This window comes from Ascaphus truei, chromosome 6 (assembly GCF_040206685.1).
Source record: "Ascaphus truei isolate aAscTru1 chromosome 6, aAscTru1.hap1, whole genome shotgun sequence".
Lineage (NCBI taxonomy): Eukaryota > Metazoa > Chordata > Amphibia > Anura > Ascaphidae > Ascaphus > Ascaphus truei.
This window is the reverse complement of record NC_134488.1, coordinates 100,233,172-100,259,762: the sequence shown is the minus strand read 5'-3', so window position 1 is coordinate 100,259,762 and position 26,591 is coordinate 100,233,172. Positions and strand designations below refer to the sequence as shown.

The window sequence follows — 26,591 nt, the reverse complement described above, 5'->3', positions numbered from 1 at the left end:
CTTAAAACAAGTTAGGTCTGCAAATATATAGTAGGTTCTCCGATTACCCAAAATGAGTCATGTTAGCTGTCAGGTTAAGTATCAAGGACTGCTGACTTGCAATTTTTTCATGAAAAAGTACAAGTCTAGGATTTAAGAGGGGCAGGTTTCACATTAGAGCTGTCAACCCAAATGCATTAACCAGTGTGCTCATTTAGGCCAATATGAATAAATAAATAGCAGCATTTTGAAGACAGACAAGGTCCCATATTTATTAAACATTATTTGCATAATGGCAGAAGCTACTGTATTTCAACTGAGCAGTATTGTGCTGGCAATTGGAAATGCTACATTTAGCTTTACTGTTTCACTAAATACTAAAATGCAAAAAGTTGTTGATGTGCTCTAGGCAAGTTCCCAATCATATAAAGACATTTAACTCACTAACTAATCTGTAGTCCACTTCAATTTGGCCGCATGGTTTGTGGTGCTGGCATTTTAGCTGCCCCAAGGCCTCACATGTAGCAAACAATAGAGTGAATAACTTAGCACTTGCGTAGCATCCAAGTCCACCAGTAAAATCAATCAAGGGATTGCTGATAACAAATCTATAGACTTTATTATGTCCATTTAAAATAGACAGGCAAATAGATCGAGAGAAGGGCCTAAGCGCTGTTATATACTTTGTGCGGCCATGCGTGCGTGTGCCTGTGCGAAGGCGCGTGCACGTGCCGCACACGTTTTGTGTGTATACTGTGCATGAGTGAGGTACTGTATGTGTGTGTATGTATGTATATGTGTGTGTGTGTATGTGTGTGTTTATGTGTGTGTATGTATGTGTAATTTATTATTTATTTAAAAAAAACACATTGATAAAAATAAAATAATTATTAACATTGTACACACACATACATACACACACACACACACACACACACACACACACACACACACACACACACACACACACACACACACACACACACACACACACACACACACACACACACACACACACATACATACACATGCATACATATATACACACACACACATATACATACATTTCAGCGCCGGTAGCGGCACGAAAAGATTATTTTCCCCATCTTCCCTGCTGTCGGCCGGATGCACGCTCACTGCCGTGTGTGCGCGGCCCTTGTATAGAAGGGCTGACTAAACATCAGCCAATTATAAGTTCCCCGTGCGCGCCCGGCGTATCGCATGCGGCCACTATATAATGTGTTTCGTGCTACACACAGCACTTCATCAGAACTCGAACCGGAAGAGGCTATACCTGGAACCGGAAGTAGATCTACCCAGAACCGGAAGTGGATATAACTTGCTTTTTTTAATTTATATTGATATATATATAAAAATATATATAATAAGCGACCCCTTCAAAAGAAATGTGAAACATTCCACTCTTTATTCAATCCCAATTGTCATCTAGTTTTTAGTGTCGAAATCCAATAAACCTCTTTTGTAAAGTTGCTTAAAAAGATTGCCACCTTTCATAGCGTAAAAACCCTTTCAGTCTAGTGCAGTGGTTCTTAACCTTTTTGAATCTACGGACCCCTAGATCCTCAAGTATTTACCTATGGACCCCACACTATTAAAATATATATTTTAAAAAATAATTCTGGTTCCGTTTTAGGCAGTTCTAAAAACGTATTGTTGTTTTTTGTTATTTTTCACGGACCCCCTTGACTTGCTCCACAGACCCCCAAGGGGTTCATGAAATCCCTGGTCTAGTGGAAAAAAAAGAATGATATATCCACATTATGTACGGTTACAAAATACTTAGTGACCTGGAATCTTAAATCCCTATCTTCTGTGTCTGATATGTTCCCTAATTCGCTCTTTGAAACTCTTTTGAGCTACGCCCAACATATTGAACTCCAAATCTACAATTCAGTAAATATTTGCTATTCGTAGAATTATAGTTAATGTGCTATTTAACAGAAAAGGAAGGACCAGTAGCAATACTAAAAAAAAAGATTATATTTTGTGACAAACTTCCAGCATTGACATCTATGAGATCACATTTATACATACAGTACCTACATTGGTCAGTCTTCTGATTTGTTTACTTAAGATGTCTTTTCTTTTAAGTATTATTTGAATATCATTACTATGTATATTTTCGATCAATAATTATATTTATGATGTTGTTGTTAAAGATATTACTCATATGTTAAATGTTTTTAAAATTTATATTTGTGTTTGAAATGTACTGTCTCTTTGACAAACAGTGTAATATATACTTCCGGTTCTTTGAGCTGATGTTAAACCTCTGATTAAGTGCTATTTGTAGTGTGAAACGCGTTAGGTTATACTCTGATGGTCTATATGCCTGCTTATTTTTAACGGATATAATAAAGCAGTGGCGTAACTTCGCCTTAAGGGGCCCCCAGGCCACGTCACGACATCACAGCATTACATCGGCATGTTGCCATGTGACGTCGGGTCACCATGTGATGTTGTGTCACCATGACGATGCAGCGATGTCATGGTGGAGGGATGGAGCATTACAGAGGCCCAGCTCTCTCCCCAGCAATCAGTTTCAGTCTCGACTCCCGCCACCCCCACCCCCCTCGACCTGGGGCCCCGGGACATGCCCTGGCATCCCGGGCAGTAGTTACACAACTGTAACAAAGTCATATCAGCTATCCCTTGCTTGACTGTTTTATTGGCGGATAAATATTCAATCTATCGTTCAGTAAATACTAGCCTTTTCTGAATAACTTCATAATTGTAATGATTAGTGTTTTTCAACCTTTCTTTTATGGAAGTCATTGTACGATGCACAAAACTAAAACTGGGAAATATTTACATTTTTAGTACACCGCCGTTTTTTTGTTACTGTGGTTTCTTTTTGTTTAAAAAAAATGCAATTAAATAATCTAAAAAAATCTATAGAAAGATGCTTTGTAACCTTATTGATGTTATATGGGAAGATTTACATTTATTATATATGTATGTAGCCTAGTGTCCCTGGCTATAGCCTTTTCACTGGCCTTAACACTATAAGTCCTGATAGGAACAGGCAGTGTTGGGGTTAAACTCCTGCACAGGGAATAGCCTGCAGTTGCAGCCTGGATGGTTACAATGTTGCCATCTCCAGGGGCAGGTCTATCGGCAGATTGGAGTGTCATACCTGGTGAGGGTACTGATTGGGTCACATGCAGATGATGTGAAAGTGAGAAAAAGGGAACAGTGCGCAACTAAAACTGGGTCCCACGTGAAAATCAGGCACTAGTTAAGTCTCTAAATGCCCCATAACCTTTCCCACTATGTAGACACCTTTTTACAGCCACTTGTGCCGACATTACCTTCACATTTATTACACTACTTCGGTTCTGACTCTAATCCATACACACTTCCACTTATTCAACGTCACTTTATTCACGATTCCATTGAGTTTATTTTACAACACAACTACTTTCTATTCCAGCAGGACTTTTACCTACAGCACTGTGGTACTGCTATGGGGACACGCTTTGCACCTTCCTTTGCCAACCTTTACATGGGATGGTGGGAGTCGATGCATATATGGGGTATCAATGTTTCTCCTCCTCAGCTAAAACTTTGGAGGAGATACATTGATGATATACTGGTTGTCTGGGATGGCGATAAGACGTCATTTGACAACTTTGTTGATAGGATTAATAATAACAATTTTAATCTTACCTTTACCAGCAATGTCCAGAAGGACCATACAACCTTCTTGGACCTATCTATTTACATTCAGGGAGATTCCCTCCTCACACAAACCTTTTTCAAAGACACTAACGTTAATTCCTATTTACATCCCAAAAGCGGACATCAAAAGAAGTGTATTGAAAATATTCCATATAACCAATTTCTCCGCATCAGGAAAAATTGTGCAACCGTCGATACTTATATGGAACAGTCACAAATACTAATTAAACGTTTTAGGCAAAAGGGCTATCAGGAGGAATTGATATCTGAATCCTATTTCAAAGCATTGAATAAAAATAGAGATTCATTACTAAAAAAGAAAAATAGAAAACAACTGCATGCCAAAAACAAAGTATGTAAGAATAGTGGCTCACAAGCTGATAATATACACATAACCGATTCCCTTTCTCTAAACCATAAAAAAGATAAACAAGAGACACCGTTTTTTGTAACTCAATTTAATTCCTCTCACAATTCTATAAAAAACATTCTGACCAAACACTGGCACATTTTACTCATGGATCCAATTTTAAAGAAATTTCTTGCTCCAAAACCACCCATTGTTTTTAAAAAAGCACAGACATTAAAAACCATCCTTGCCCCTAGTCTATTAAAGGGAACAGATAAACAACCTAAGAAAGACCTAAGGGATAGATTGGGAGTGGTGGGAAACCACAGATGCACTAGGTGCAAGATTTGCCCAAAAATGCTTACATGCAAGACTTTTAAATCTTGCGTCACAGGGATAAACTATAAAATCTCAAATTTTATCGATTGTCTGTCCACGTATGTAGTGTACATATTGCAGTGCAGCTGTGGACTGCAGTACACTGGCGACACACTTTATTCGAGCTCGGCTAGTCCCACGAATTCGGGTATACCCGGGTGTATTGAGGTTTGTGACTGTTTTCTGCCCGAGTGCATTGGGTTATTTTCCAGGCAGGGATTGAAGCATTTTATTCCCGCTGGCTGCAATACTGCACAGTATATATATATATACTGCATTACAATTCATGCCATCTGGTAGACACGCGAAGCATTGCAGCCTATTAAATCCTAATCATTATCATTTAACAGATCAGCCGCCCATCAGCCAGGCATGAACCCAGGCTGGGAAGGCAAATGCAACGGGGCTTGTCAGAGGTGAGGAGCGGCGCATTCCAGGTATCTGCCAGGTACATACTGGGTATTTGCTCGAATAAAGTGTGTCGGTGCAGTACGTGGGCAGGACAAAGCGAAATTTGAAACTGCGCATCATGGAGCACTTACGTAACATCACCAATATTCCAAAACTAGAAGCTACCCCCAAACCTCTCACTCATGTTTTGACCCACTTCAAAGATGTGCATAACTGTAGTACAGTGGGTGTACAATATATGGGAATTGAGATAATAAAGAGCGATGTGAGGGCAGGAGATAGAGATCTACAACTTGCCAATCGTGAGCAATTTTGGATCTTTACTCTCCAGTCCAAATACCCAGGAGGTCTCATTGACTATATTGAACTCACACCCTTTTTGAGATAAATGGATATTAGGGGTTGCAATAAGACCAAATAGGTTTTATCCATATCTATGGTTATTGGTTTTTATTCCCCTTCCGCACCCCCCTTTTTTTCTTTTCTTTTTTCCCTTCCCTCCGGTCGGTTACCCCTCCCTTTTCTTTTTCCCCTCCCCTTCCCTCCCCCCCTCTCTTTTTTACCCCTTTAATTTTTACTTCACCTCTTTTCTTTATTCCATTCTTCTCCCCCCCCCTTCTCCTCCCCCCACCCTCCTACCCTCCTTTTCCTTACCCCTTCCCCCCCCTCTTCCCCTTCCTTTTTCCCTCTTACCCCCCTCCCCCTCTCCTTACTTCCCCCCCACCCCCCTCCTTTCCCCTTCTCCCCCCCTCCCCCCTCCCTTCCTTCCCTCCCCCCCTGCTTTCCCCCCCCCTTTCCCCTCCATCTGGTCCCCCCCTCTCCCCTCTTCCTTTGTTCTTCCGTTTCCCTCTTCCTTCTTCCCTTCCTTCTTTTCCCACATTTTTCTTCTTCTAATTCAATGTATTTTTATGTATTTATTGTATGTATTATTGTGATTTAAGTGTGGTCTTGCAATATTATTGTATTATTGCTTGACCAATTATGGGTTTATCATTTACATGGTGGCTTCTAAACAGTCATTTTAATTTATAAATGATTCCAATAACATTACCAATTAAAATTTAATTTAGTTACATATTTACATATTGGTATGTACCAAAGGTATAATGCATACCAATTGCATCAATTACACCTTCCCTACTCAGCTGGTATCTTGCATTTACTATGCATGTCACCTATATCGGCTAACTAATTTTCCTATTGGGATCCCAGTATGACTGTATAAAAGCCCCCCATGTAGGTGTCCAAAATAAGCCTGATGAAGCACAATGCTGTGTGAAATGCGTTGCGAAGCCCACACAGTGCTTTTGGTAATCAGCCCATTGGTGTAACAAGCCCCAGCACGCCTACTAACAACTAGAGACTCTTTCGGCTTGCCGGAGTGAGTTTCTTTGGGAAACCGGCGTTTGAGGCGGGCTACTATTCACGGGTCTTGCGAGAAGCCGCAACCCGGAAGGAAGAACAACGTGGTGCCAAGCCAGGCAGCCCCAGCGCGCGGGACTGACTAGTAAGCCTCAGCACCATCCCCCTGCGCCCAGGACACCACTAGGACTGTTGCCCCTGCACTGCTCTACTGGACTTATATATCCCTATATGTAAGTTTTTATTTGTTATTATCAAATTGTTGTTTTTATTAAATCTTGACCCTTGGTGCGCTCTTGTGTTTCATTTCCTGTTGACGCCCGGCGTTTGGAGTTATCCTACGACGGGATCTGTGGAGGAGGGGTGCCTTCACATCAGCTGCAAGAGGGAAGAGTTGATCTACTTCAAGATCCTGTTAGGAAGCAAGAGCGCGGTTTGACTTTACTACCTATGCCCCATATATGTGCAGGTGAATATATGTGCAAATATATAATTATGACCTTAAATGAAGGTGCACTAAAAAGCATCTGCAGCCATCGTAGGGGGTGGCTCAGAGCTAAGAAAATGAAACAAAAACACAGCGCACAACGCTAATAGTGAAGTATGAAAAGTAAAATATATATTAAAAAATTAAAGGTTCTGCGTACATCAATGATGAATAAAACAGGCAATCAATGAGGCATGGTAAGGGTTACCGCACGCCGGAACTGAGGACCGCAGATCAGAGTCTCAGCAAACCGCTTGTTACACATCAGCAGCAGAAAACGTCCAATAGAGCAGCATCCACAGACCTCTGTGTGATCAGGCATAGGTCAGGACTAATCTCCATACAGCAGCATGGGTCAGAACCGGTGATAAGATACCACTGTACAGTCCAGGACTCTCGCCGTACTCCTCGCTTCACACACCGCTCCCGGCATTTCCGGTCTCGTGACTCAGGGGCACCGGTCACTCACTGATGATGTGACTCCCACAGCACCTTCTCCTAAGAGGCTGGGTATTAGTCCAAATGAGCGCAGTGTGACGGGAACGGAACAGCAAGCTCACAAGGGGAGAAGCACAGATATAGCAGATATACAGCTATTTGGCATAAATCCAATGCGTTCTACAAGCCCCTCCCTCGGGTATAAAAGCAGGCACTCACCAAATTGGGGGTGTGTGTCTTCCCTCCCTCAGTGGAGTGACAGTGGTTCTCTTTGCTCTGTCAGGGGGTGAAGAAGCCGAGGAGGGACTCTTGGGGCCTCAAGCTCCTGGGGTCTGCTCCAGGGAAATGGAGGAGGAATAAAGACCAGTTGTACTATCATGTGTCTCCGTATCTGTCCTGGAAAGAGTATGTGCCTGTGAGGAGCAATCCTGCCTCTGCCAGGATCCCAATGGGATGGAAGCGTTGCACCACGCTAAGGCCTCGGGCATGGTCAGCGCTTATGCGCTGAGCCGTGCTGAGGCGCGCTGCTGCTCGGCAGTGAGCCCCTGCAGCCGCAATGAAAGCGGCTTTAGCAGGGGCTCGCTTACGCTTCCGCAAGCGTGCGGAAGCGTAAGTCATAGAAATATTTTAAATTCAAGCGCTCACGGGAGCGCAGGGCCAGTCACGTGAGCGGTTCGCCCAATGAGGATGAACCAGCTCTGTGACGTCACAGGCCCCCCATCCCAACAGGCTCCCGGACGGCGCGTGGACCAAGGCCAGGGAAAGCACCCGCTTTCCCTCAGCCTCCGCGCCTCCGCACGGCTGCAGTCCTATGGACGCAGCCTAAGAAAGAAAACCCTGTCTGGTTGCTGCTCCCATACACCACCAGGGGAGCCCTCAGACCTCCTGTAAGACCACAAGACCAGGTGAGCTAACAGCACCAGAGCACACCAGGTAGCTGCCACATCTCCCGTGGGGGGGACGGGGGCTGGGGGGACACAAACAGTGTGCGCATACAGGCGTTGGGTTTACCGAATCCTAGGAATCTACTTAATCAGTTTAGCGTAATATCTTATACTATATTAGTGAAAGCACTGTATGCATGCATGCATGCCTGCCTGCCTGCCTGGATGTCCGGTGTCCCTAGGGGAAATCTGATTGGTCCCTTGGCCCGCCCCCGCACACCTCTCATTGGCCTGAGGCGGAGTGACGGGCCAAAGGACACAGGGACACAAACACACAGGGACACACACACAGGGACACACACAGGGACACACACAGGGACACACACAGGGACACACACAGGGACACACACAGGGACACACACACACAGGGACACACACACACACACACACACAGTAGGGGGGGTGTACATTAGCAGCATGTATAACCCGGGGGGTGGGGCTCACATACCCACCGGTCCCGGAGCCTCCGCCTCTTCCTCCCCGAACATCAGCCTCCACACCCGCGCGCACCTCCTCCTCTCCCCGTGTTTCCCGCGCTTTCAGCCCCCCCCCTCCTCCCCCCGGCGCCGCTACAGTCAGCGGGGGAGCGAGTGCCCGGGACACAGCGGGGGAGCGGCCACAACAAGCTGCCTCCCGCCTCAGATCCATGTGGGACCTTCCGGACGGGTGAGTGAGCGCCCTTCACCTCCCCTCACCCCCCTTCACCCAACCCTCACCCCCTTCACCCCCCCTCACCCTCCCCTCACCCCCCTTCACCTCCCCTCCACCCCCTCCCCCCCCCGGCGCCGCTACAGTCAGCGGAGGAGCGAGCGCCCGGGACACAGCGGGGGAGCGGCCACAACAAGCTGCCTCCCGCCTCAGATCCACGTGGGAGCTTCCGGATGGCTGAGGGAGCGGCCGGACGGCTGAGGGAGTGGCCGGACGGGTGAGTGAGCGGCCTTCACCTCCCCTCACCCCCCTTCACCTCCCCTCACCCACCCCTCACCTCCCCTCCACCTCCCCTTTACCTCCCCCCCACCCCCTTCACCTCCCCTCCACCCCCCCTTCACCTCCCCTCCACCACCCCCTTCACCTCTCCTCCACCCCCCCCTTCACCTCCCCTCCACCCCCCCCTTCACCTCCCCTCCACCCCCCCTTCACCTCCCCTCCACCCCCCCTTCACCTCCCCTCCACCCCCCACCCCCTTCACCTCCCCTCCACCCCCCCCTTCACCTCCCCTCCACCCCCCCCTTCACCTCCCCTCCACCCTCCCCCTTCACCTCCCCTCCCCCCCCTTCCCCCCTCCTCCCCACCCCCTCCCCCCTCCTCCCCACCCCCTCCCCCCTCCTCCCCCCTTCCCACCACCTCCCCCCCTTCCCCCCCACCACCTCCCCCCCCTCCCCACCACCTCCCCCCCCTTCCCACCACCTTCCCCCCTCCTCCCCACCACCTCCCCCCCTTCCCCCTTCCCCCCTCCTCCCCCACCTTCCCCCCACCCCCTTCCCCCCTCCTCCCCCCCCCTTCCCCCCTCCTCCCCCCCTCCTCCCCCCCTTCCACCTCCTCCCCCCCTTCCCCCTTCCTCCCCACCACCTCCCCCCCCCTTCCCACCACCTCCCCCCTCCTCCCCACCACCTTCCCCCCTCCTCCCCCCCCTTCCCCCCTCCTCCCCCCCCTTCCTCCCCACCACCTCCCCCCTCCAACCCCCCTTCCCACCACCTCCACCCCCCCTTCCCACCACCTCCACCCCCCCTTCCCACCACCTCCCCCTCCCTCCCCCTCCCTCCCCCTCCCTTCCTTCCCCCCCTCCCTCCCCCCTCCCTCCCCCCTTCCCCCCCCTCCCCCTCCTCCCCACCACCTCCCCCCCCTTCCCACCACCTTCCCCCCTCCTCCCCACCACCTCCCCCCCTTCCCCCTTCCCCCCTCCTCCCCCACCTTCCCCCCACCCCCTTCCCCCCTCCTCCCCCCCCCTTCCCCCCTCCTCCCCCCCTCCTCCCCCCCCCTTCCCCCCTCCTCCCCCCCTCCTCCCCCCCTTCCACCTCCTCCCCCCCTTCCCCCTTCCTCCCCACCACCTCCCCCCCCCTTCCCACCACCTCCCCCCTCCTCCCCACCACCTTCCCCCCTCCTCCCCCCCCTTCCCCCCTCCTCCCCCCCCTTCCTCCCCACCACCTCCCCCCTCCAACCCCCCTTCCCACCACCTCCACCCCCCCTTCCCACCACCTCCACCCCCCCTTCCCACCACCTCCCCCTCCCTCCCCCTCCCTTCCTTCCCCCCCTCCCTCCCCCCTCCCTCCCCCCTTCCCCCCCCTCCCCCTCCCCCCCTTCCCCTCCCCCCTTCCCCTCCCCCCCTTCCCCTCCCCCCCCTTCCCCTCCCCCCGCATCCCCTCCCCCCCCTCCCCCCCTTCCCCTCCCCCCCTTCCCCTCCCCCCTTCCCCCGTCCTCACCTCCTCCCCCCCCCTTCCCACCTCCTCCCCCCCCCTTCCCACCTCCTCCCCCCCTTCCCACCTCCTCCCCCCCCCCTTCCCACCTCCTCCCCCCCCTTCCCACCTCATTGGTCCCTTGGCCCGCCCCCGCACACCTCTCATTGGCCTGCCCCCGCACACCTCTCATTGGCCTGAGGCGGAGTGACGGGCCAAAGGACACACAGGTACACACACACACACGTAGACACACACACACACACGTAGACACACACACACACACGTATACACGTACACACACGTATACACGTACACACACGTACACAAACACACACACGTATACACACACACACGTAGACACACACACACGTAGACACACACACACACACACATAGACACACACACACACACTTAGACACACACACACACACGTAGACACACACACACACACGTACACACACACACATACACACACGTACACACACACATGTATACGTAGACACACACACACACATGTACACGTGCACACACACATGTACACGTAGACACGTACACACACACACATGTACACGTATACTCACACACATGTACACGTACACACACACATGGAGACATACACTCACACACGTATACACACACAGGTATACATACACATAATGTATACACACACACACATGTATACACACACACATGTATACACACACACATATGTATACACACACACATGTATACACACACGTGTATACACACACACATTTATACATACACACACATGTATACACACATGTGTATACACACACATGTATACACACACACGCATGTGTATACACACACATGTGTATACACACGTGTGTATACACACGTGTATACACACACAAACATGTTGTATACACACAATGTATACATACACACATGTATACATACACACACATATATACACACACACACATGTATACACACATATGTACACATACACACACACACACATGTATATACACACACACACACACATACAATGTATACACACAAACATGTATACACACACACACTATCCCCAGCACCACCACATCAGCACACCGGTATCCCATGCCCCCCCAGCACACTGGCATTCTCGGCTCCCCACCATTCTCAGCCCCCATCAGCACCCACACATCGCCACCTTTGCACCTCCCCCATCGGCACACCCACATCCGCACCCCCACATCAGCACCAAACCCTCCCAAATCAGCACACCGATACAATCACCATCAGTACAGCCACAGCAGCACTACCACCTCACATGGGCCGTGTGGACCACTCCCCACCCAAATGCCACACCCACACCACAAACATCCCGGGCAACGCCAGGGCTCTCAGCTAGTCCCTAATAAAATTCAGTTGCATAAGTTGGCTCTATACTGTTGCAAAACAGGTCACAGAGTATATCGCGGAGACTCCGCATATCAAACATAAAATCAGTGTATACCATCACTACTTTGGTAGTCTAATAAAGTTGGGATTGATGAAGGAATCCCTTAGACACTTAGATACATCACACAGTCTAAAACCAGTAATAATGTATTCAGGTCAGGTGGTTACTCCACACATATATTTGTGGGTTGTCTTGACCATTCAGATGATTATTACAGTGGCTAGTATGTATCTGGATAGTCAGACAGCTATAGTGCCCCTGCGGACAGCTGCTGCACTGTTCCCTCTCGGCTGCTCTGCTCAATTTATGTGTAATTTAAACCACATGCAACAGTAGTGGAGCTATTTACCACCGAGTTTTAGGGGCACTACATCTGTCTGACTATCCAGATACATACCATCTTTCGATTGGCCTTATATTTTCATACCAATCCAGACAATTTTTACTATGCAACTATTAAAGTATTTTAATCACTGATAACATTACTACTACTTCAACACAGTGCTTTCAAAGGGACCCTCCTCTCTTTCCATTTTTGTACCTCATCATTTAGTCCTTATTGCACCGTGCTGCTTTTCTAGACCCCTTACTTTATTTATAGGCTGATGCGAGAGTACTTATCCCCCATTCCCCTTCCCCTTTTATTTATCTTCATTTTCATTACCAGGCCATATATGTTCGGTATGATTTTACTTAAAATATCTCAAAATAAAATCGAGTCATTTGTATTGTTTCACTTTAAACATACAGTACTTGCAACTATTGATGAAAGCAGAGGAATGTTAAACAGTGTAACAACTACAGCTCAGTGCTAAGAGGGACAAAAGGACACACCTGGGACACATCAAGACAGGGTTCATTGCTACAGTAGCTCTCGGCATTGAAGAAACCAGCCAATTATATCTGATGACTAAAGAGTCACTGAAAGCAAGCAGAGGGAAAAGACAGATGGATGGAGATACAGTAATGCAAACATTTAAAGCAGCAATTCAGGTTTTATTTTTATACATTATTTTCTTTTTACAGGATTGAAGCAGGGGGTCCCCTGTGCTGAACCGTGTTCATTCCAGCTCCAGTGAGCCCCTGCTTCCAGAGATAATTACCTCTGTGGGGGTCAAAGCGGCACTTAACAAAAAAAAGCTTGTTTTTGTTTTAATGTATGCAGCCTTTGATTACCTTTATTGAGAATTAATTACCTAAGCTGAAGATCGATTAGTTCTCCCGTAATCGATCAGCACTTTCAATCAATCCTTCAGTCAGTGCAATTCAGCAGCTACAAGGTATCAAAATATTACTAAGGTAACAGTGTCTGTTGTTACAGTTTGCAGCTCAAACTGCTGGGAAGATTTGCAAAAAAATATCACAAACAGGAAAGTGTTGCAAAGATCTTGCACTGCTGGGGAGGTGGGCTAAAGCTGCAATAGAAATCAAAGCATGCTCAGTATATTAAAAACTCATTCAAAATGGCATTAATAGTAGAATAATACAAATGTAAAAAATGCAGTAAGTAGTATCTAATACGACAGAACTGATTTAAAACACACATGCAGGATATTGCATGGATTGCTCCTTTAAATCAACACAGTTCAGCTCCGGAGACCCCCTGCTTCCATCCTGTCATAAAAAACGTAATGAAAAAATGAAACCCGAATAGCTGCTTTAATAGCGTAAAAAAGAATAGCAAAGGATAGCATGGTATATATTCTTTGTAACTGTTTGTTAGAATACTGTATCCCGTTCTGGAGGTCACATCTGCAGGACCATAACCTCCACAAACTTACTTTCTAGAAAACGCTACTCAAGGTTGGTAATAAAGTACAGGGAGAAACTACTTCGGAGGCCAGGAATAGTGTATGCACATAAAGCCTATCAGCAATGGCAGTAGATATAAAGGAATTAAGAAATGAGGGTATCCTATACCAGGGGAGCGCAAACTTTTTTCCCTGCGCCCCCCTGCCGGCAGTTCCCCTCTTTCCGCGCCCCCTCCCCCCCCTCTTACCATTGCTTTGGCGGCGATGTTATGACGTCATGTTGCCATGGGAACGTGACGGTACATGACCTCCGCCGCGTTGCCATGGCGACGCAGGTAAGAAGCCGTTGGAGCCAAGGTAAGTGAGGTTTACAGAGGCCTTCTTCGCTCCTCCAGCACTTACTCTAAGTGCCTTCGGGAAGCACGCGGGGCCTCTGTAAAACCCGTGCCCCCCACAGACAGATTCGTGCCCCCCTGGGGGGCACACCCCTCAGTTTGCGCACCGCTGTCCTATACAGTGGCAGCACTCTTACTAAACATGATGAGCTGACACTCGGAAGGGGTTCCTCTGGCTCATTTTTGTCTGGTGTCTGTGTGTTTCACAAGATTTTCCACAGCTAGATTACACTTCTTTCCCTTATCTTAATTGGCCCTCTGAAAAGAACAAGGTGTGTTATAGGTAAAGAAAACACTGGATTGGCAAGTACTACCCCTTTCAGAAGCCTCTAAGAAATCCAATTCACATTTTTTATTTTAAATGTTGATCCGTGGTCCTCTGGCATCCGGACGCCCCAATTCCCAATTCAAAGTCTCACTGTCTGATCCTGATGATGATGTCATAGTTTTCAATTGGGGGCTGGAGTCAGGGGCCGCTGACACAGGGGGGAGCACAGGGACATCCATCTTGGACCTGGCGTTGGAGGGGGCCCTCCCCTGCGATCCAAACTTGGAAGTAAGGTTGCGTCCATACAGCCAAGAGCACGTGGAGGTGTGCACATGAGTGACGTCACCCACGTTAAGCGGGAGCGTTTTGTGGCCAAGGTAAATGCGCCGTAGAGTTGTGTCTAGGGGCATGTCTGTGACATCACGGAGCTGGTTCACCCCCATTGGGCGAACTGCTCACGTGACCTGCCCGTCGCGCCGAGGAATCCGATTGAACTGATTCACACAAACGCGGTCTATGGGCGCGATCATTGCCTTAAGGCAATGTGATCGTGCCGTGCATGCATGCCTCTGTGCTGTCTTTGCCCGAATGGACGCAGCCTTAGGCCCCACCGGATAAACAGCCACTGCACCCCTGCTCCACAGGTAGGGCCCGGTGGGGAGGAGAGAGAGTGGGCATGTGAGAGGTGGGGAAGAGTGAGAGAGAGCAGGGAATAAGAGAGTGAGGGGGGAGAATAAGAGAGAAGGGGGGAAGAGTAAGAGATGTGGTGGAAGAGTAAGAGAGAGGGGGAGAGGAGGAAGAGAGAGAGAGGTGGGAAGTTAGAGATGGGAAAAGGAGAAGAGGGGGAAAGCTGGCAAGCTTCCCTGGCCAGAGCTACTGTAGGTTGACCCTGTTGGCTATATTGTGTCCACTGACAAATATTTTTTTTCGGTTGATAAAACTAGGGTTAGGGAGAAGGAGCGGCTCAGTGAGTAAAGACACTGGCTGGCACTGAGTTTAAAGCAGGGGAACCTGGTTTAATTCCCAGTGTCGGCTCCTTGTGACCTTGGGCAAGTCACTTTATCTCCCTGTGCCTCGGGCACCAAAAACATAGATTGTAAGCTCCATGGGGCAGGGACTTGTGCCTGCAAAATGTCTCTGTAAAGCGCTATGTAAAACTAGCAGCGCTATACAAGAACATGCTATTATTATTATATTATTTCTGAAGTCAAAAAATTATACCCACAAAAAAAAATTCACGCAACAACACCTTTGCTATTAGTAAGGTGTACAATTGTTTAGGGAAGCCACTTAACCAGTTATATTCTTTACTAGGGTTTTTTCTGAGCACCTTGACATCATTCCAAGGTCATGTAGGGCACTTTCCTGGATTACTGTGCATTGCCACATGCATCTTGAATCTAGACCAGTTCTCTACTAGACTTTCAGATCGAGTCAGGATGTGATAATTATTCCATCATCATTCATTAAACCATGTAATAATTAAGTCCACACAAAGGACCAGTTTGTTTGCTTCAGGAACTTCAAGCAGGCTCAGAAATGTGCTGTATGAACATAAATGTCACAGAATCCATGCAGTATCGTCATTAGTTTTTTTCTTCACAATATGACATTTCCTGACACAGAAAGAGACATGAAAGACAGCTTCCCTTCTGGGGTACAAATGTCTTATAAAAGCTTAATAAAGGTTCCTAAATTCTGTTAAAATTGTAATTAAGAAACTGAGATGCTTACTTGGTAAGAGGTGTTTCTTTCACAACAATACTGTGCATAAATAGCATTTTGGATCATTTACCTGAGCAGATCAAAGTCACTCAAAGGAGCAGTTCCTCATACTCGGTTTTTTAAAGCCCCCATTTTTTTTTACAGGGTGAGAGCCAGGTGACCCCCCAGTCCCTGAAATACTTAGCAGTGAAGTTTAAATCTCCCTCACGGGAATCAAAATAGCAGCCAAATCTCGGGCCAGTAAAAAGCTGTAACTTTATGGTTGTGGCTTCCTATTGGATGGCCATTTAAATCCCCCTTAAAAATCAGGAAGAAGAACTGGTAACTTCACCAGTAAGTATCTTGGAAACTGGAGAGTCAGACAGACTTACCTTAGGGGTGGCCTCTGGCCTCTGGTGCCATGCCTGTCCATGCACGGATGCGGAAGCTGGGTCCAACTTCTGGCCTTCCAGCGTGCACCGGCGGGGGAGAGACAGAGAGGCCCAGCGGGGAAGAGATAGAGAGGCTTGCCAGGCAAGAGACAGAGAGGCATGGCAGGGAAAAGACAGAGTCCTGCAGCAGCAGCTGGGGAGTACTGGGGCCTGGAGGCAATGAGAGGCCGGGCAGCCAGACACAGGCCCAACTTCCAACACCAGCCGCCCAGGCCCCCCAGAGCCACTGGGCTTGAAACAGTTGTCCCGACAACCCCCCACCCTCCCCCCACCCCCCGCATGTCGACGGGCCCTGTGTAGCAGACAGCTTAGACAGTAAAAGGGTTTAAATTGGATGAGCTCTTTCTCTTGGTTTGTAATTTGTAATATTTCAAAGCAGCCACCCCCTACAATGTTGAAAGAGCATTACTTTATAAATCTTTCATTGAAAACCCGAAAGTGACCATCTTTTGTCACTGTAGCAACAGCAAGGCAGAGGCAAGATACAGTATATGCCTCTGTTGTGTGGATGTCCTGATTGCTGCTGGCACACTTCCTATGTTTTGTCTGTATGGGAACAAGTTAAAAAGAAAACCAACAGGGGAAATTTAATAGAGGCATTTTAAAGATAAGGAAGATCCCATGTTATCCAATATTATTTGTATATTAAAGAAATCATTCCAACAGAGGGAAATAATGCTAGCAATAGAAGTGCTGCAAGTAGCACTTGCACTTTCTTAAAAAAAAAAGAACCCACATTCTTGCACAGATTAAAGTTCCAATCTATTTGAGTATTTGTTACTCTATTACCAGCTGTGCAGCGTAGCAGTCTTCTGCTGAATCAAAGCATTATGATGTGTGTAGTAAGCAAAACTTACCATCCTTTCTCTTCAGTTACGGCAAAACCATGAAACAAAGAATATTGGGAATAAAAGCTTTTAGGCTAGGTCCCTAGTACATGCTGCAGTGCGCTATGGCGTGCGCTGCAGGAACAAGAACCGCCCCTCAATGGGGCTGGGCCCACTAGCTGCGTTGGCGCGCAATCTGCCGCCACGATACACAACCAGATTTTCTGAAGACAATAAAATTGTCTTCATAGTTGGCGATGAAGTGCTGGCCACGCCCCCCCTGGCTGTTCAGCCAATGAGGGCGAACCAGCCGGGCGATGTCATGGCCGCACCCCCACCATGCCCCACCCACGCAATTTCCTGCAGCTCACCACAGACCGAAGTGATTAGCTGAGTGAGGACGGTAGTACAGTATGTGTGAGTGGCCTAGCCTATGTCCTGGATGCGGGTGGCCCATCGTACGCTGGAGCTATTCACTCAGGTTAGGAGTACTGCATAAAGCAAAAGAAAATTCAGCTACAAAACCTCTGTTTTGGCCACGCCCCTCCCCCCATCGCTCCCTACAGACCGCAGATTGCGGTTTTAAACTGTGCACGCGCCGCCAGGGCGCCAGGCGAGCGTGCAGCAGCCAACACCGCGGCCGTAGCCTAAAGCTACCTGGGAAAGATGTAGACAGGGGAAGACGTAGGAGAGATATAAATAGGCTCAGGGAACAGGGGGTGGGCTGCAATGCTAATTATGTCCTCACACTATTTTCCTACCGTTCAATTGTCTTTGAAAACCATGTACAAACCAGAAAGCCTGGAATCCTGAAGAGCGTAGCCTGCAGTCATTTATTGAGAATAAGACATTTTTACTGCCTCTAGGACTATTACTCTCCGCATATATTCCAAAAAGGAAAAGGTTCTGAGCATTTCTGAATGGTTGTCTGGCTTCAACCTGTATTTAGCTGCTGGTATGCTAGTTTGAAATAATTAGAAATGACTGCAGTTTCATTCACACAAAACATATTTACTGCATGAATCCCTAAAATAACCAGATTTACCGTCCTTTGTTATGTATAGATTATATTGGAAATACAACAGCATGAACGTACTCAGCTATAAAATCTCATCATTGCTTTAACAGTTGTTGCATTATACAAGGTATGTTTTATTAGCATTGAAATGGAGTCTTTATACCTGAGGTGGGCAACCCTGTCGCCAACCGCCACAAGTGGCGAATTGGCCATGAAAGTGTGGTGAATTTAGGTTTGCAGCTCCCACAGTAAAATAAACTTTTTCCTGACGGCGTGTGCTGGTTTCCGCTTTCTGAATGAGTCATTGACGCAACACAGCCATCCAATACCCCCCTCTGCCTTCAGTTGGAGTCTAGACCCGACATTAAACTGTTATGTAGTGACACAAGTAAACGAAAAGCATCGTGTGGCGATTTTCACTTCTCATTCACCACACCTGTGGCTATATTGAAAAATAGGTTGCCCACCTCTGCTCTATACAAACAAGAGCAAATACTGTAGAGTGGACTATAGAATAAATACAAAGAAACTAATAAGTTAGTTTATACATTACACATTGCTTTTCTTAGGGGAGTATGGGCTTGTACCTCCGAGGAAAATATATGAGTGATTCCAAAGTTGCAGATTAATTAATTGAGCACAATACACTACAGTAAAATGTGTGCTTTTTGTGGGATTGCGCTTTTAAAGCATATAGATGGGTACATTTTCAGGGGTGTCAAAGCCACCTGGGAGATCATATCCACACAAATTACTGACAGCAAAAACATTACTCTGCAACTTTGGCTGCACTCGACTCCGACTGTAACCTATTCCACGAAAAGTGACCCAGAGGGGAAAACAGGTGTTTCTTTCCACTCAGCTTGAGACAATGCAAACTCCTTGTTGAAGGGACTGTGTGACCAGAGAAACCATGTTCTACCACAGGGGTGCGCAAACTTTTTCCCGTGCGCACCCCTGCCTGCTCTCTTCGGCGCCTCGCACCTACCGCTCACCTGCTTGGCCCTGGCGTCATATGACGTGTGATGTCACGCTGCCAAGGTAATGTCACGGCATGTGACCCCACGGCATCATTTGACGCCAGGTTTCCAATGACGACGCATCGCTGGAAAGGAAGGTAAGTTTGTTATAGAGGCCCGAGGATTCCCCCGGCATTTCATTTAAATGCCTGAGGGGAGAGCGTGGGACCTCTATAACTGCCACTCCCCCCCCCCCCCGAAAATCTAGTGCCCCCCAGTTTGTGCACCCCTGATGTAGCATGAAGGACAGAGAGATTGAAAGATGTAGACATATATAAATAGAAGACAAAGTAAATGTATAAAACTTAACTACGCATGCGGAAAAAAGGATGTATCTCTGTAGTATCTTATTTAACTTTATCAGTGCTAGAACTGCCCCACTTCCTATGCCTAATATGCATCTAGAGAGTCACAAAGTCACAGGATCAAGTCCTAGCTCTGTCACCTTGTCACTTTCTGGACAAGCTACCCACCCATCTGCTCCTCACCCCTACCACACGCAGCACTTATCACCTGAGATCTGACTCCAAAAGACTGTTCGCGGTCCCATGGTTCAACAAAGTATCCAGCAGCTCCTCCTCCTCTTACAACTGGACCAATCTACCAGAGACTTTCAAAGCCGACACCAGTCAAAAGCTAAAACGGTCTCACATTTTAATCTGGTCTGTAATGGTGTCACACGCCTATAACATATATTATCTTTAACTGTTCATCCAATGTCTTTATACATAATGTATATGTATATATACATACCCTGTTCATTTTATGTAACCATGTATTTGTAATCATAACTCTGTGCCCAGGACATACTTGAAATCTCTCAATGTATTACTTCATGGTAAAACATTTTATAAATAAATAAATAGCTCTGTCACTGACACTGCTTTTATTCGCCTGAATGCTCATTTATCTTACTCTGCCTCAGGTAACAATTTTAGCCTTTAAGGGATTCACAGAGTTTCAGCTCATGCTACATCAATGCCATAGTGTTTGAAAAACAACAAATTAGGGAAGCAGCTTGGGGTGGGCGAATTGTTGGGGGTGGATTTGGCTCCGCAGCCAATCGGCTGGTTCCTTTGGTCCGCGGATTTCCGTGGATCAATCTCAAAAAGGGCGATTAGCGTTTTTCAGACTTTTTATTATTATTACAAATACACTCCGCGTATTCCACAATCCAAACCAACGGATTGTATCCAATCGCGAATTGTGATGAAAACCAACCAAATCCATCAGCAGATTTTACACCGCGAAACGAAAATGGGGGGGGAGAATGCGAGAAAATCCAGGAAATGGATTTGGGTGGATTCGCTAGAAGTAGCTATGGAGGGTTTGCATTGAGACCCATGAAATCTGAGACATAGCAAGTAGCACAATTGTCCCAATGTCACATAAAGGTAACACATTACCGTATCTAAAATCGGAAAACAGGTTCTGCTGTAAATGGAGAATTGTTCAAGTTGCTACAGTAGGTCTGTAAATCTCAGAATTAAGATAGGCTGTACAAGAGTCTTAATACAGCATCTTAAGAGCATATGTTGCATGTTCCAGCACAATTAGAGTTTATTGCATAAATCAGGGTGCACAAACTTGTTGAGCTGTGCCCCCTGCCCGGGAACCGCAGCGTTCGCGCCCCCCCAAAGACTCGGCGTCAAATGACGTCGCGGGTCATGTCACATCACGTGTGACATCACCAAACAACCTTACTCCTATTTTCAAACAGCAATCCTATGCATTGTGGACCCGTGCATGGTTTTATGACCATTTCAGTTCAGAAAAAGTTCATTTCTGCAGACTACAACACATTTACTGTGCCGATTTTATTCACAGGATCCCCGCAGCCGACACAAGTTCAAGGTCTACAGCTACAGCAGCCCCACGTTCTGTGACCACTGCGGTTCACTCCTTTACGGAATGGTCCATCAGGGAATGAAATGCGCTTGTAAGTAGTGTGACAGAATGACAGGGCATCACTTGGAAGATGTTCAGTGATAATTAGAGATATTGGGGCCTATGCAGAGAGCAGCGAATTTTAAAATTGGCGAATTTATTAAAAAGTAGCTTTTTTGGAGAGTTTTAATCTCCATATGCAGAAAAGTGCGAATTCTGCTATGTTTAACATGGATGCGTGTGGCGAGTTTAAATTGGCGAGATGCGCGCTTCAGAAATGTGTTAAAACAAATTCGCGGCTTTTTTTTTCCCTTTGCAATGGCCGCGAGCGGCAGTTTTTTCTGGCGAGTTAAAACTGAGACAATCGCGCCATTTTATTGGCGCGAACAGCCGCTAGATGCCGTTCGCGCCTCTCTGCATACGGATATTTTTAAAACTGGCGAGATTGAGGTTCTCGCCAGCCGCGAGGCGAGTTTTATAACTAGAAAAGAAAAATTGGCGCGTTTTTCGGAACTCGCCATTTTCTGCTGCTTTCTGCGCGATTTTCTCCAAAAAATGGCGAATTTCGAAATAGCGCTGCTCTCTGCATAGGCCCCATTGTCTGTGTAGCTATAAATGAATTTGTCCTTACACAGAATACCTCTTTGCTCATGACAGAACAATGTGCTATAATGCCTTACAGGCCACTCTGACACTCTTATATGACAAGTATATTTTGGCAGCTTTGAAAAGGGGCATCACTAAACTGCCATCTCTGACCAGTAAAGGGTAATTCCATTTTCTTTCAAACCTTTTCAACAAGGGCTAAGTCTAAGCCCCCCTTAAAAGAGTTTGAAAGCAAAAGGATAATGTAGAAAATGTGGAGGAGATAAATGTGTTTATCCCCTATCGGCACACAGACGAATCCCTCAGCTGGTCCCTTTCTAGCTTTTTCATCAAACTCAGTGTTGCTTATGTTACTGAGCTTTTACAGTCCTAACAGTGCACCTTGTTATGCTGATGCTCGAATGTTGCAAAACAAGAGTGAGTCTTCCTTTATACATACGAGACCAATTTGATCTGTATGGCTATTTCAACAGCCACCATTGTAATCCCAGGGAATTAAGTAGACTAAAGTACATCAAGGCTGTCTCTCACTGCAAGATGGTAATTATTCCAGAAGCAAAGCTGATAGCATCTAAAAGCCTTTCTTTGGTAGTGAAGCTAAGCCGAGAAGGGACTTTGGAAAATTGTGTGACTGCAGTTTTTATGGAACTACGCAATCAGAAAAATATAAGGTAGAGCAGATGAAAGCAGTCTGCTAACCACCTGTTTTGCTTCTTACTTCACTAGAATGAGATAGACAGAAGCTGAAAAACAAACATTCGGAAATAAGACAACAACGGTAATTTTCTTATGAATAGAAGTAGTTCTCCTTCAGGCTCAGTCAATGTGAATGAAGAAGCCCGTACAAAGCTTTCCCTCCATCATGTTTCTCACCGTGCTACTTTCCTTCAGGCTGTGAGATGAATGTACATAAGCGCTGCGTTCAGAGCGTGCCCAGTCTCTGTGGCGTGGACCACACTGAGCGCCGGGGCAGAATACACATCAGGGTGGAGGCAATGAATGAGGAAGAGTTCCAGGCCACAGGTACGTGAAGACATGGAGAACCAGTAACATGGTTTAATCTAAGTCCCAATAGTCACCTACCCAACCTGCATTGAAACATTTCCTTACTAGAATCCCTGTTAACACAGGTGCAACTCCTGCAAATGTAAATAATGTATTAGTGTTGGATTTCTGACTGGTATAAAGCAGTAATCCCCCCATTTTCACTATTACATTTTCTTTCAAAATCTGAGTTTGGGGGTGGAGTCCTCCGGAGCGGATCTGCACTATTTCTAGCTCCGAAGACCCCTTTTCAGTTGCCCCTTATCTTCATGGAAAATAAAAGATGGCTGCTGGGTTCATCCATGAGGAAGCAGCAAAGTTGTCCCTCAATGATGTTGCAGCTTTCTATTGGACTGCAGGACAGAGGCCAATTTTGTGACCATTTTTAATTCCGCTGATGGGAAGCAAATTACTGGCAGCTAAAAAGGTACATATCTTTGGGGCCTGGGGATCATGAGCTAAAAACAGTGATGTTCAGCTCCAAAGGATCCCTAACTCAGGTTCTGTAAAAAAAAAAATAACTGAAAAAACTTATAGGGGTTCGCTGCTATAAATTCCCAGCATTTATGGGCTAGAAATGCCTGGAAAATGTTTTGGAACCTCCTCCTAGATCCTTTCACACTGTCCGCAAAAGCTGCCGAAAACTGTAAACTGTGGGCTTCTTTTGGCTTCTTCTGAAAAGCATTTTGGCCAATTTATATTGAGATTGGACTGAAAAAACATGAAAAAAGTCAAAATGAAATCCACAGATACTCCAGAGAGAATGGAGCTTTAGATCAGTGAGCAGTAATTGCCAGAGCCTATCCACTTGCAGCTGGCTGTCCACACTCTCTCTTCCACCCAAACTCTGAAGCATTGTTGAATTTGCTACTTGAATTAAGAGAGGCAGATTTAAGCTGTAGGTAGTGTTCAGAAATTATTTTCAGAAAAGGAGATCAAATAGCAGCATCAGCCTTTAACATTAGTGTTTTTTCGCATGATGATGCAAGCTCATTATCGACCATATGTAGTAATGTCGATGGGTCAAACTATCCTTATCCACTTGTGTAAAGTAACGCCCACATCGCACAACCTGTGTGCAGCAGCTGAGGCTGTAATGTACAGTATGTCTTTATTTATATAGCACCATTAATGTACATAGCGCTTCACAGCAGTAATACACGTGACAATCATATAAATAACAAATAATACAAATAACACATAATGGGAAGAAGTGCTTCAGACATAAAAGTAACATTTAGGAAAAGTAGTCCCTGCTCCGAAGAGCTTACAATCTAATTTGTTGGTAGGGAGAACGTACAGAGATAGTAGGAGGGTGTTCTGGTAAGGGCGTCTGCAAGGGACCAAGGTTTATATACAGTATGAGGTGTAAATTATCAGCAAAGGAGCTACTCATATGCTTCCTTAAGCAAGTGTGTTTTAAGGTGGGTCTTAAAAGTGGATAGAGGGTGCTGGTCGAAACTCCAACATTTATGTAGTCAAGAGACCATCACTTTTATTGATGGGAATTACAGTAATCTGTCAACATGTATACAGTATACATAGTTGGAATGATAAATCCAGTGCATATGAAGGGTGGAGTAATAAGAAAATAAATAAGGAGCTTCAAAGTTAACCTCCTTGTCGTTTTGTGAGGCTGTGTGATAACAGGAATCAGCAGGAAAGTGGTTAAGGCAGCAGTTCCCCCTACTGGTTTTTATATTACCTCCTTTTTTAACATCGGTGGGAGGCAGGGGGTCTCTGAAGATGAAACACGCCAATTTCAGCTCCAGGGACCTCCTGGTTCCCGAGATACATTTCCATAATTGTTCCCACCAGGGGAAACAAAATGGCAGGTTTGTGATAAGAGGGCAGTGTGACGCAGGGAATATAAACGAGAAGTAAGTACCAACACTAGCGTTCCCATTATGTATCTCGGAAACTAGGGTATCCCCTGAGCTGTAAAGTAATGTGGGGACCCCCTGCTTCCCATATATGTAAAGAATGGGGTGGCCTTGGGGGAGGAACTGTTCCTTTAAATGTGCTCACTATGGGGAATAATGTGCTGTTTTCCTGCTTCCACCTTTTGGTGTTTGCATCATATCCCTTCTTGACACTTTGAGCTGATATTTCCCCTAGCAACAAGCTGGTGTTAAAAATAACCTTTCTGCTAGGGTTGGAATTAGCTCCTGGTGTGTGTGGACATTAAAACAGCAGTTCAATCTTTTCCCCGAGCCAATGAAAAGTACTATGCTTTAGGGTTAACATGTTTTGGGGCTCAATAATCAGGGCACGAGTAGTAATGAAAATATGAAACGTGATATTCATGTCAGTTTACTATTTCATGAATGTTTTCAATTTCATTGCAACTAAGATAACGTGGGAGTGATCTCGGTGTTTAAAATTGAGACTCTAGTGACGAAAGTCAGTTTCTAAAAATAAAACACATGGATTACACATGTAACCTCCAGGGACCTTCCAAATCATATCTGCTAATATATATATATATATATATATATATATATATATATATATATATATATATATATATATATATATATATATATATATATATAAAATCAAAAATAAATGGATGATACCGTTCTGTGGCTAACAAAATGCTTTTATTTGTGCGAGCTTTCGAGATACGCTGATCTCTTCTTCCGGCATTTCGTTAGCCACAGAACGGTATCATCTATTTATTTTTTGATTATTGAAGCTCGGTTAGCACGGTACTGATACCTCTACATATATATATATATCCCATTTATTCACTGCATGAGAATATGAAATGTGGAATATGCTCTTTCCAAAGATTTTTGCTACACCCCTAAAAAAATACTCATTTATTTATTTTTAAAATAATAAATAAATGAGATTTATGGAAGCAATCTTAAGTAGTGTATATAAAAATTACTACTTGCATGTATTTGACAACCAGTGTCAGATTACCTGTTTAACGAGTTTCATGCATCTACTAATGACAAGTAAATAAAAACATGTCTTTGGTTGGAAATGCCTTTTTTTTTATAGCTTTATTCTCTTTCTTCTGCCAGTGGGCGAAGCGCGTAATCTCATCCCCATGGATCCAAATGGGTTGTCAGATCCTTACGTAAAGCTGAAGCTGATACCAGACCCGAAGAACCTGACCAAACAGAAAACCAGAACTGTCAAGTCCAGTCTTAACCCAATTTGGAACGAGGCCTTTATATTGTACGTTAACCCATGTGCTGTCTTATTTGGTATAATAAACTGTATGTTAATTAAAACACACCTTCAGGACACTTCGACTGGCAGGCCATGGGCCAAACATCCCCGAGAAGGGCCTAGCTCTGGCCCTTGAACCTCCTTTCTTCTTAATTTTATACTATTTGGCTAGGCAGCTAAGTGCAGTTTATTCACACTGAAACTCACTTTTTTTTTAATCTCTTTTTTTGTATTTTCACATAAATATCCATTTTGACAGATACTTTGTTACCTATAGTTAGCTCAACACAGATTGATAATACTGTACAGGCATACCCCGGTTTAAGGACACTCACTTTAAGTACACTCGCGAGTAAGGACATATCGCCCAATAGGCAAACAGCAGCTCGTGCATGCAACTGTCAGCAAGTCTTGAACAGCAATACCGGCTCCCTACCTGCACCGAAGCTGTGCGCAAGCGGAGAGACTATAGAGCCTGTTACACATGTGTTACTTACATCAGTTATGCACGTATATGACGATTGGAGTACAGTACGTGCATCAATAAGTGGGGGAAAGGTAGTGCTTCACTTTAAAT

General features: G+C 46.0%; 1 protein-coding gene across 1 annotated transcript in view; it reads left to right on the top strand.

Annotated features, from left to right (window-relative positions):
• PRKCG (protein kinase C gamma) overlaps window positions 1-26,591 on the top strand; it is a 218,579-nt gene that overhangs the window by 77,910 nt on the left and 114,078 nt on the right. The window contains exons 4-6 of the mRNA XM_075605355.1: window positions 21,119-21,230; window positions 22,676-22,807; window positions 25,864-26,020. Of these exons, the coding sequence (XP_075461470.1) occupies window positions 21,119-21,230; window positions 22,676-22,807; window positions 25,864-26,020 (401 nt within the window). The remainder of the gene's footprint in view (window positions 1-21,118; window positions 21,231-22,675; window positions 22,808-25,863; window positions 26,021-26,591) is intronic.